This window comes from Sphaerodactylus townsendi, linkage group LG02 (genome assembly GCF_021028975.2).
Source record: "Sphaerodactylus townsendi isolate TG3544 linkage group LG02, MPM_Stown_v2.3, whole genome shotgun sequence".
Taxonomy (NCBI): Eukaryota; Metazoa; Chordata; class Lepidosauria; order Squamata; family Sphaerodactylidae; genus Sphaerodactylus; species Sphaerodactylus townsendi.
In genome coordinates, this window is record NC_059426.1 from 166,824,259 (window position 1) to 166,837,171 (window position 12,913).

Here is a 12,913-nt window from a genome sequence, read left to right on the forward strand (position 1 = left end):
ACAGTGCCTTTTATGTGGTTACCAGAAAAGGCTATTAACCTGCTCTAAACTAAAGCCTGAAAGTTTCGTGCAAATTTGGCCTATGGCAATTGAAATATAAAGGTGTTTTTTTCTATGTAAAGGAAGATCCTCGGGAAAATGATTCTTTCTCTTGAAATTAAGAAGAAGAAGAAGAAGAAGCGTTTGGATTTATATCCCCCCTTTCTCTCCTGCAGGAGACTCAAAGGGGCTTACAATCTCCTTGCCCTTCCTCCCTCACAACAAACACCCTGTGAGGTAGGTGGGGCTGAAAGAGCTCTGAGAAGCTGTGACTAGCCCAAGGTCACCCAGCTGGCGTGTGTGGGAGTGTACATGCTAATCTGAATTCCTCAGATAAGCCTCCACAGCTCAGGCAGCAGAGCTGGGAATCAAACCCGGTTCCTCCAGATTAGATACACGAGCTCTTAACCTCCTACGCCACTGCTGCTCCTTCGCACAAAATTAAGCATTGTAAATTTGATGTAACATGTCACCTGTTATACCGTGGGCTGGGGTGAGGGTGTTTCAGGATCGGTGGTAGAGTCACAAGGGTTTGTACATGTGTTTTCTTGCATACCATCCAGATCCTCTTTTATCCTTAGTTCACAAGATCCTTTCTAAAATCCCCTGAGTTTAAGATTTGAATCATAATTGACTTTTGTCCGAAGGAGGATTTATTAATTGCTGGTACCCGTGAAGAAGAAGAAGAGTTGGATTTATATCCCCACTTTCTCTCCTATAGGAGACTCAAAGGGGCTTTCAAACTCCTTTCCCTTCCCCCTCTCACAACAAACACCCTGTGAGGTAGGTGGGGCTGAGAGAGCTCAGAAGAACTGTGACTAGCCCAAGGTCACCCAACAGAGCATACAGGCTAATCTGAATTCCCCAGATAAGCCTCCACAGCTCAGGCGGCAGAGCGGGGAATCAAACCTGGTTCCTCCAGATTAAAGTACACCTGCTCTTAACCACTATGCCACTGAAGGGCTCTGTCCTGAGGAGGTTGCAATCAAGCATGTAACATAAGAGTGCCAGCAAAAGGAAAAGAGAAATCCTATTTTATTTACTACATTTACCGGCTGTTTTTCTTCCTGAGATTCAAAGTGCATGGTGTGTGTTAAGTGCAGTCAAGTTGCTTCCGATTTATGGGCCCTGTGAATTAACGTCCTCCGAAACATCCTGACTCCAGTCTTTCAAACGGAGGCTTTCTTTATTCAGTCAAATCACCCCATGTTGGCAAAGCAGATTACACAGTGTAAATCGATATTGTCAATACGAAGAGACATCTTAATAAGCACAGAAGCAGGATTACAGAAATCTGAATCAGCATATCATATTTGACAGTCTGCAGGGATTAATGGGGAGAATTTGTTCACGGCAGTTACGCATACTTAGGTTTTCATCTAAATTCTGTATAAAGGTTGAAATTCGGCTGGAAATCTGCCTTCCTGGAAAACCACCCATCATGCAGAAAGCCGCTGCAGGAGTCATTTTATGGGTGCCTTTTTGCATTTCAACCGAGCAGTGGTGTGTGAAGTGGCATGTCCCATTTCATTTTTAATTTTGATTGGGGCTGTGAGGGAAAGGTGGATTTTCCGGAGGGGTTTCAGGGAAGAGAGAGAAATAGCTTTGCAAAAGTTGTTCTGGAAGACAGTTCATGAAGCCTAAGGGGGGGGGGGGAGGAGGAGAAGAAGGAGAAAAAGAGGAGGAGGAGTTTGGATTTATACCCCGCCTTTCTCTCCTGTAAGGAGACTCAAGATGGCTGACAAGCTCCTTTCCCTTCCTTTCCCCACAACAGACACCTTATGAGGTAGGTGGGGCTGAGAGAGTCCTGAGAGAACTGTGACTAGCCCAAGGTCACCCAGCAGGAATGTAGGAGTGCGGAAACACATCTGGTTCACCAGATAAGCCTCAGCCACTCAGGTGGAGGAGTGGGGAATCAAACCTGGTTCCCCAGATTAGAAAATCCACCTGCTCTTAACCACTACACCACACTGGCTCTCCATCAGACATCATGGTAGTGCCTGCGCCACAGAGGTTCTTTCCATTTGTTAAAAAATGACTCACACTTAACCCTATCTCTGCTTTTAGGATGATGTTGTTATTGTTGTTGTTGTTGTTGTTATCATTATTATCATTATCATTATCATCATTATCATTATCATTATTATTATTATTTATTAGGCTTGATAAACCGCCCAACTCCTGAAGGGCTCTGGGCGGTGTACAATGAGACATAAAACAGATACAATAGAAGGTCTCATAAATACGATATAGCGATAAAACATTAAAATTCACTAAAATACATTATAGCAGAAATTCCAAAAATTACAGATAAAAATACATGCATAGATGTATGCACAGATGGCGCCCAACCCAAAGGCCAGGAGGGCCAGCATTGCCCCAAAATAGGTGGAATCAGCAATCAGGCAATGCTGAAGATGGCAAAACTGTCGTGGGGGCTTCAGAGGGGCTTCAGATGTTGAAGTTTTAAAGAGAATGACAGAGAAAGCTGGGAATTGAGCACTTCTGCCTTCTGAAAGCAGAACGGAACAGAAGGAGAAGATCCAGGTGCATTAATAGAACAGACACGTGTGCCCCTGTGGAATCCAGGATTGCTCCACCAACACTGCTTCTGTTATGCGCTGGCTAAGACCTGTTTACTGACACGTTGGGGGCCTGTGCACACGAGCTGCTGTGTGCTAACTCTTTTTGGATCCTTTTAAAACCAATTTTCAGTTGTATATTTGTGTCAATTTTTTTAAAAAAGCAACTTTCCAATTATACCGTTGCAAGGAGTCCCATGGGACAGGATGCAAAGTACTGCAGTCAAAGCTCTGCTCGTGACCCGAGTTCAATCCTGAGGGAAGTCGGTTTCAGGTATCTGTCCCAAGGTTGATTCACCTTCCATCCTTCCCAGGTTGGCAAAACGAGTACCCAACTTGTTGAGGATGAAGTATAGATAACTGTATAGATGAGCTTTAAAAGGGGCTTGGACAGATTTTTGGAGAAGTTGATCTCTGGCTACCAATCTTGATCCTCCTTGATCTGAGGTTGCAAATGTCTTAGCAGACCAGGTACTCGGGAGCAGCAGCAGCAGCAGGCCATTGCTTTCACATCCTGCATGCGAGCTCCCAAAGGCATCTGGTGGGCCCCTGCGAGTAGCCGAGTGCTGGACTAGTTGGACGGTGGTCTGATCCAGCAGGCTCTTTCTTATGTTCTTAACTGGGGAAGGCAGTGGCAAACCACCTTGTAAATATAGTCTGCCTAGTAAACATGGTAATGTGATGTCACTCAATGGGTCACTCCATGGGTCACTGTCTTTACCTTTAAGCAGAACTTAATTATGGAATCTTAAAAGCTATCCTATGAATGTGTGTTCAAGCTGAGTCAAGGGACGCCCCCTAGCAGGGTGCATTTTGCCACTGCAGTCTTCTGCAGGACCGTGGGCGTTTGTGCCTGAGACAGCAGGTTTTTCTTTGAGAGCCGCCGTGTTCCTAAGAACTGAACTTCTCTTTTCTCTCCAAGTTGAAATGCGATGGGCATGCTTCAGTGGTTGAGAATGTGCTTTGCTTGCAGATGTTTCTAACTCACGGCCCCCTGCATCTGGATCCAGATAACATGGCGAGCATGTAAATGTTCTAAATAAATGTTCCCAAAGGTTTTCAGGTAGCAGGTGTTAGTGTGAAAAGACCCTTTCTGCCTGTAGCCTTAAGAATGGTTGCCTATCAGCACAGACAGTATAGAGCCAGGTAGACCAAATTGTTCAAATCACAGGAAAACATAAGGCATCCCTATACTGATGTAGACTATTGGTCTGTCCAGATTGGTAGATAAGATATTTAAGCTTATTGTTTTAGACATGTGGTCATATAAAGGATCAAGAATAGAAACATAAGCATAAAATACAAACAAACGGTCCCGCTATAAAATACAAAATGCCCATAGTGGTCACATTCAGGACAAGTCAAAGTCTACAGTTGGTTCATAAATAAAACATTTTTGTCTGGTTTTGAAAGATGATAAAGCAAAAATAGCCACCTGGCAAGAGACTTTGCATCTGTACCTGTGAAATTGATGATAATTTGACCCAGATCCTTTTCTCTTATGCCTCCCTAAAAGGGGCCATATAAGATGTAATGTTTGAGATCTTCCGCTAGACCCTGGCTATGGGGACTGAGATGCTGCTCGACATGAACTGTGTTGAATCTGCCTTCAAGGTACGTCAAGGGCATGGTCTGGAAAGGAAGGCTGGTCAAAGCTTTTCTTAGTGGAGGACAGCTGAAATTGATTAGGTACTGTGGAGTGTATTTTATTTTTCTTAAAGGAAAGGTGCCAGAGAAAGAACTGTGAGGGCTGAACTGGGGCAGCATCGCAGCTGGCATTGTGCTTGCGGACAAACAAAAGAAGGGAACAAAACTAACCCTGAAAAACTAGAGATACAATTCAGTCCTGAGGAGAGTTACTCCAGATCAAATAGGGAAACTGATGAAAAAACATAACATAATCTACAAACCATCTTACACAGATCAAATAGGGAAACTGATGAAAAAACATAATCTACAAACCATCTTCAAACCTACCAGGAAAATACAGCAGATGCTACTCTCAGCACACGAGAGACCCCCTCACTTCTGCAGGTATTGCACACCCTGCAGCTGTGGAAAGGTCTACATAGGAACCACAAAACGCAGCTTTCAGACTCGTATTAAGGAGCATCGGCTTAACCATCCTGAAAAATCTGCAGTAGCAGAACATGTCCTAAACAAAACTGGACATAACATGTTTGAAAACACTGAAATTCTGGACAGTTCGGAAGGTTACTATGTCAGACTGCACAGGGAGGCCACTGAAATTCACAAACACCAAGACAGTTTCAACAAGAAAGAAGAGACTGTGAGAATTAACAAAGCTTGGCTACCAGTACTTAAAAACACCAGAATCAAAGGCCAGGGGCATGCTAAGTTCATGGACAATGGACTCCATCCAGACACAGGATTTGCGTTCACCAGTGCTGCTGCTGCTGCTGCTGCTGCTGCTGCTGCTGCTGCTGCTGCTGCTGCTGCTGCTGCTGCTGCTGCTGCTGCTGCAGGGGATGCAAATGTGACGACAAATGTAAATGGACTGCTAACCCCACCTGCAATACAATGCACTCAACCACACCTTTGCATAGCAAGTTCCACCCAAACACTTACTGACTGGTTCCCCACCTTGGGACATGGACAATATATACCCCACTAAACATTCCCTTCTCACCAGATACAGTGTGTAACAGACTTCCCTCTGTGATTCATCTCTGAAGATGCCAGCCACAGATGCAGGCGAAACGTTAGGAACAAGACTATGGCCACAGAGCCCAGAAAACCCACCACAACCATACTCTTGACATTCTAGGTCAGTAGTGGCGAACCTTTGGCACTCCAGATGTTATGGACTACAATTCCCATCAGCTGGCCATGCTGGCAGGGGCTGATGGGAATTGTAGTCCATAACATCTGGAGTGCCAAAGGTTCACCACCACTGTTCTAGGTACTTTATTCACACTTGTGGAGCCAGTCATGGATTTTTTTTGTATCCCATAATTTAAACTCCTCTAGAGAGAGTATAGAATACATTTGCAAAATATGAGACAGCATGTTCATCCACCAGTCTCCCTCCAATAATGCCAGTGCGTGTATGTATTAAGGGCTGTCAAGTTGCTTACATGGTGACCCTGTGAATCAATATCTTCCAAAACCACTTACTAGTAACAGCCTTGCTCAGGTCTTGCAAACTGAGGGTTGTGGCTCCCTTTATAGAGTCAATCCATCTCATGTTGGGTCTTTCTCTTTTCCTGTGGCCTTCAAGGAGCAGCAGTGGCGCAGGAGGTTAAGAGCTCGTGTATCTAATCTGGAGGAACTGGGTTTGATTCCCAGCTCTGCCGCCTGAGCTGTGGAGGCTTATCTGGGGAATTCAGATTAACCTGTACACTCCCACACACGCCAGCTGGGTGACCTTGGGCGAGTCACAGCTTCTCGGAGCGCTCTCAGACCCACCTACCTCACAGGGTGTTTGTTGTGAGGGGGGAAGGGCAAGGAGATTGTAAGCCCCTTTGAGTCTCCTGCAGGAGAGAGAGGGGGGATATAAATCCAAACTCTTCTCTTCTTCTTCTTTCCTTTCCAGTAGCAAAGGTTTAACGAGGTGGTCTTCTACAAGGCTATTGAGTATCTTAAAAGGTCAGTATTGTCTACTGTGATTGGCAGCAGATCTCCAGGGTCTTCGGGTCTTTCACATTACCTTCTACCAGATTCTTTAACTGGAGATGCCGGGGATTGAACCTGGGACCTTTTGCAGGCATAGCAGCCAAGGCACCCTCTCAACTTTATATAAGAGAACGAGAGAGTTAATACAAACTCTTCACTTATATGGGAAAAGTAAAGGTTGATTCATGATCGCTTTTAGAGTGAACCATAGAATCATAGAAATGGAAGAGACTCCAAGGACCATCGAGTCAAACCCCCTGCAATTCAGGAATACACAATCATAGAGTGGGTACTTAAATCCTTCTCCTGCCCCTGGGTAGTTACCAGCTACCCCATATTCTTCTGCAGGGCTCTATCCAGACTTCTGTCTCTCTGTTCATGCTAGAGTGGAGACAGGCTGTGCTTTCTGCAGATACAAATTGTAATTGGATTTCTAATAGTTAACAACAGGAGACGGTACTCCTTCGGAACATTCCTCACATTCATTCTGTGCTTTCTCTTCTTCAGTTACTTTCTGTGAACTTTGCCATTTCAACGATTCTCTGAGCTTTGGATAGCTACTCTAGATGCCTTACTGTTGAATCATTATCTTGCAGCGACGATATTAACGGTGATAAAAATATTCCATGTTTACGGATCCCCCCTTTTTTTCATTCTTGCAGGAGAGTACATTAAAACATGGAGGCCGAGGTATTTTCTGTTGAAGAACGACGGGACGTTTATTGGCTACAAAGAGCGACCGCAAGATGTGGACCAACGGGAGTCCCCGTTAAATAACTTCTCTGTGGCTCGTAAGTTTTTCCCAAACTATCTTTTATGTCTTTCACTGACTAACTCCTCCAAATCCTTCACAGGCATTACTGGAATTTAAACAGCTTTATCCACTGAATGGTTAGTAAAAACAGGCCCATTATTCATGGAATGCTTACCTCGGGGCTGGTAGCTGCATGGTGGGGCTGAAGTGTGGTCTCCTCGCGTTTCTCTGTTTGTTTGTTTGTTATATTTTATTAGCCGCCCACCCCCGAAAGGCTCTGGGCGGTGTACAACAAAACAACAACTAAAAACAATAGTGCACAATAAATAATTAATAAATAATTAAAATTCATAACTTAACTCAGCATAACATAGCAGCATTTTAAAAACCCAGTAGAGATGATACTGATGATGGCGCCCGATCCCAAGGCCGGGAGGGGACAGACAATACCGAAAAGATGTCACATAGGTAATGCCGATGATAGTACGGCACGCAACACGGGGGCATCCAGTCCCGTTTACACTCAAGGAGGCAGCCCAGTGCCTGCATTGCAGCTGCTTGCTAGTCTCAACTGGGTTTTACTTTTGCTTTTTCTCTTCTGCCCTTTACTGGTTCTTTCAACTCCACTGATATTCTGTCCCCCGAACCTTCCCCTCTACTCTCTCTCTCTCTCTCTCTCTCTCTCTCTCTCTCTCTCTCTCTCTCTCTCTCTCATGCTGCTGCTGCTGCTGCTGCAAGACAGAGATGCTTGTTTTTCAAAAAGAGACTTGTTTCAAATAAAGTTTTTAAAAGCCCTCCTGATCATTGAGGAGCATGGAAGCAGAGTGGAGAGGGGGTGAGCTGGAGCCAGAAATAGAGTAGCTGATATTGAAATCTCTATAAGCACTTAGAGAAAAGGAAGAAGTCAGCAGCATGGAAGAGGGGCAAGGGGAAGCTGTGGACTGGGAAGGCTGGAGCTAGGCTGGATGACCATGAGTGGAGGGGAAAGGTCCAGGGCAAAATTGTGCTCACTGGAAAATCTCACTGCTCTGTCAGCGAAGTAAAATTAAATTTGTCCTAGAAGTGCTCTCGCTTGCTGCAGAGAGGATAGAAAATGAATGTGGGGCTTGAGGAAATAGGTCTATACAAGAAATCTTTCTGCGACCGACATTTGCCCGCTTGGCACTGCAGACTTGTGTGTAATCAGCCTCAGAATCCCATCTTTGGACAAAACGTATTTTCAGCATTTTGGCTTTCTTTATCTTGGGCACAGAGGTATTTTCTACCGCGTAATGGCTGTGGGTCGGATCGTCCCCTTCCCGTCCTCCTCCTCTTTCCTTGTTTTTCACATCCTTTTATCAGGGCAATAATGTGTTGCCCACACCCCTGTTGGCTCTAGGATTGATAGTTGAATTGATTGGATGTTGCTGGAATTTTTTTTACATTTTATATGTTTTTATTTATTTGTATCTTTATATCTATGTTGTAAGCTGCCCCGAACCCAGAAGGGGAGGGGCAATCTATTAAATCAAATAAATTGAATTGAACTTTTTTGGCCTTGTCTTGTCCAGTCCTCCTCCTTACCACAGCCCTGCCCCATGTGGTTTTTGTGAGTACAACTCTGAGACCCACATCGTGCCTTTTTCAGATGACGTACTAGCACATGTGTCAAACTCTGCCCCTCCACATGTTTATGAACTACAGTTCCCATCATCCCCTTCCAGCATGAGCAATTAGCCATGCTGGCAGGGGATGATGAGGACTGTAGTCCCTAAACATCTGGAGGGCCAGAGTTTGACACCCCTGTGGGGAGTTCTTGTTCTACCATTAGAGAAGGTGATTGGCTCCAACCCAGCAGCTGCTTTCTCTACTAAAAATGGGATTTCTCTTTTAAACTTTTTTGAGATTGGTTTGAATCTCATGCTTACGTATCCCTGATGGAAGTAGTTTTGCTCCATGGGTTAATTAAATTAATGCTTGCTATGGTGGACATCGTGATGGTCTCTACCACAGAGACCTTTAAAAGGGGGTTAGAGAGGGAGATGCCCATCAGTGGATACTAGAGGTTGGGACCAAAGGAAACCTCCATACAGAGGCAGTGCTAGAAGACTACATCAGGAGATGGTCTTGTCTTCTTCAACCTACCTGTTGGCCTTCCTGGGCTGCCACAGTATGGCGCAGAATGCTGGATTACAGGGCTAATTTAATCTGTTCAGGATTTCCTCATTGTCCTCATTGCAGCCCGAAATTATCCGCAACATACAGTTTTTTGGGTACACCCCCCCCCCCGGTAGGCAGGGCATGGTCAGGTTCAGTCCCGCAGGACAGAACAGGCAGCAGACAAGCGCATGGTCAGAAGACAGTCCAGTGGGCCAAGGCAGGTGAAGACATAGTCATGGGTCAGTCCAACAGGTCACAGCACAGGAGATCAGCAGTAGACCAGGAACCTGGGAGCAACAGGAAACACACCTGTTGCACCCAGGCGGAAGCAAGCTCACAGCAAGGCTTATATGGAGATCCTTGTTCAAGGGGTTGGGATCTGGCAAGGAGTTAATCCTCAGCAGATGTAGATACTGTTGGAACTTTCAGCCTTGCTTACATGCAGCAAGCAGCAAGGAATGCTGGGATACCTCTACGAACATTCTAAAGTTAAACATTCTAAAGAACATTCTAACAGTTAAAAACCGTTGGTAATCCTTCTTCTGCTCCCCGACTGACTGAGAGAAAGATGTTCTCTGTGTACTGCTAACTAATTCTATGTAAAATTGCCTTTGACTAAGATACTGTATAAGCTTACTATCACGACAAACAAACGGCTGGTCTTTTGAAAGATAACTAGTCTAATTTAACGTGCCACACAATCCACATTTCTGCTCGTTACTCTGCTTGACAGGATTATATATTGTAAATATACCTGTTGTTGTTGTTATTTATTTATTTGACTTTTATACCACCCACCCCCGGAGGGCTCTGGGCGGTGTACAACATTTCAATATAACATAAATAAGCAAAAGGAGCCCTCTCAATAAATTAAATACAATATAAGATAAAATAAGGGCTCTAAGCATCGAATTAAAACCATTTAAAATACAGCATACAAAATGAAGTTAAATATAAATGTAAAAATATAGCGTCCGGTCATCTAAAAAACCCATCTTAAGAGGGAATGGAAGGCCCAAGATGGAAAAGGGCCACAGATATTTCTATCTTCCCATATCTTGCTGCCAGACGAGCACTTCTCCTTTGCTTCTGCAGCAATCCCCTTCACTTCATCCGGTTTATCCACTCGACTGTAGGCCTCATTGCCATAAGTTCACTTATGAGAAGGAGGCAGGAGAAAGGAAGAAACACAGGAGAAACTAAGCTTTTCAGAGCAGATCCTATATTTATTTATTTGGGTTTAAGAGGAAGAAGAAGAGTTTGGATGTATATCCTCCCTTTCTCTCCTGTAGGAGACTAAAAAGGGCTTACAATCTCCTTGCCCTTCCCCCCTCACAACAAACACCCTGTGAGGTGGGTGGGGCTGAGAGAGCTCCGAAAAGCTGTGACAGTCACTAGCCCAAGGTCACCCAGCTGGCATGTTGGAATGCAGAAATACATCTGGTTCACCAGATAAGCCTCCACAGCTCAGGTGGCAGAATGGGGAATCAAACCCAGTTCCTCCAGATTAGAATGCACCTGCTCTTAACCACTACGCCACTGCTGCTCTTCCTTTAAGACGGCTGTTGCCTAAAATGGGTGGGAAGGCAGCATGGTATATAGCCTGATCTCGTCCGAGTTCAGAAGCTAAGCAGGGTCAATACTTGGATGGGAGACAGCTCGGGAAGATTCCACAGAGGACAGCAATGGCAAACCACCTCTCCTTCTCACTTGCCTTGAAAGCCCCTTGCTGGAGTCACCATAAGTTGGTTGTGACTTGAGAGCTCTTACATACATATGTGAAAAGCCTTTGGAACAGCTGCAATCCAAGTCTTAATACCCCTGCCAGCATGATGTAGTAGTTAAGAGCAGGTGGACTCTAATCTGGAGGACCAGGTTTGTTTCCCCTCTCCTGCATTCCTTCTGGGTGACCTTGGGCCAGTCACAGTTCTCTCAGAACTCTCAGTCCCATTTACCTGCTGATTCCCCACTGGCAGAGTTGACCTAGGTTCGACCTAGGTTTGTCCCAGTGCTGCTGAGTTCGACCTGGGTTCGTTTCAGTTCTGCCCCCCTCAGAACTGGAATTTCTGATTCCAGTTCTGAGGTACAGCTTTTTCCCCGAACTTAGGTCGAACTCAGTTGGAAGCTAGACAGTGGGGAATCGTGTCTGTTGTGGGGAGAGGAAGGGAAAGGAACTTGTAAGCCACCTTGAATCTTCTTACAGGAGAGAAAGGTAGGGTATGAATCCAAACTCTCTCCCTTCTTCTTCTGCCCAAGTGATTGGAGGCATCCTGGTTTGTCCAACGGTGAAAAGCTGCAGGCCGCCATTCCGCCTCTCCCCTTCAATCTCCTTGAAAATCCTTTAGTGACAAAATTAAGACGGAAAGCTTCTTTCTTGGAGCTATCAATTCATGGTGTGATGCCATTAAAAAGAGAGTCGAGTTTGACACCTTCATTGCCAAGAGATTTGACTTTTCCCTGCTTTTGAGTGTTCTGAGGGGAGTAAATATTTTGACGGTCTAGGTCGGAAGTCGCTCGGATTACGCAGGATGCCTTTCAGCCACGAAGCCGTAATTTGCATCTCAATACCTGGGTGTCTATTCGTGTTAGAAATCCTTCCCTTGTCCTACTTACTTGGGAAAGGCCAACAGCTAAGAAAGAATGGAAAGGTCCTTGGAATAGTTTAAAATTTCTCTCCCATGAACGTGTCTTCCTATTGATGAGGAAATGAGGGAGACGACAACTAGAAATACTGATAATTTGTAATGGGGGTCCATCCTGTTTTACACAAAGGACAATCAAACAAATTGACTGGGTGATACAAGTTTTTGAAGGGAAGAGGAAGAAGAGTTTGGATTTATACCCTGCTTTTCTCTACTATAAGAAGTCTCAAACTGACTTACAGTTGCTTTCCCTTCCCCGCCACAGTAGGCACCTTTTGGGTAGATGAGGCTGAGAGAGTTCTGAGAGAACAGGGACTGTCCAAGGTCACCCAGCAGGCTTCATGTGGAGGAGAGAGGGAAGAAGTCAAGTTCACCAGAAAAGAGTCCGCCTCTCATGTGGAGGAGTGGGGAATCGAACCCGGTTCTCCAGATCGGAATCTGATGGTTTTAGCAGCTACACCACACTGGCTCTGGATTTGGGGGACTATTTTGCATTCTGCAGATTCAAAGACAACCTTTCCCCTCTGAGCATGGATTGCCTCCATGTTTATTTTAGCTTATTTAAAACGTTAAAATATTTATGCTCCATTTTTCTGCCGATGGTGGGAGAGGGGACAAATTGGCTTACGATATCATTCCCTCCCCCCATTTTTGTCCTCACAGCTTTCATGGCAGACTGGGGATTCAAACCTGGGCCTCCCAGATTCTAGTCGGGCCCTGTAACCACTACACAACTCTGCCTCTAATTGGTATCTCTGAGTTAATACCCATATATTGTGGATGGGGGTGAGGCTGCCCAAGAACTTGTTCCCCTTTCTTTGATCATTACTGCATAGTTTGTGCCTAACCCCCAACTTTGTGGGTTGACTTTGCGGAAAAGCCGTCCAACACTGGTGTATTGCTACATGCAAAAGGTATTTTTTGATCTTCCCTGAAGTTCCCCATTTTGATATGTCTGCTTTTTTAGCTACTTTAAAAGCGGTGCGGACGTAGTACTGGCAGTTACTCTGGCACGGTAGCGCATGCGCGGACGTGCTGTATGAGTTTCCCAAGACAGCTTTTTCTTCCTTTCTTGATGTGTGCTGTAATGATTGAGCAGGGTAATTAGACAGCATATTGTT

General features: G+C 45.0%; 2 protein-coding genes across 2 annotated transcripts in view; one reads left to right on the forward strand and one right to left on the reverse strand.

Moving 5' to 3' along the window:
* LOC125426857 (SERTA domain-containing protein 2-like) overlaps positions 1-12,913 on the reverse strand; it is a 751,974-nt gene that overhangs the window by 521,416 nt on the left and 217,645 nt on the right. The window lies entirely within an intron of this gene.
* AKT1 (AKT serine/threonine kinase 1) overlaps positions 1-12,913 on the forward strand; it is a 151,887-nt gene that overhangs the window by 84,989 nt on the left and 53,985 nt on the right. The window contains exon 3 of the mRNA XM_048485661.1: positions 6,920-7,048. Coding sequence (XP_048341618.1) covers positions 6,920-7,048 — 129 coding nt within the window. The remainder of the gene's footprint in view (positions 1-6,919; positions 7,049-12,913) is intronic.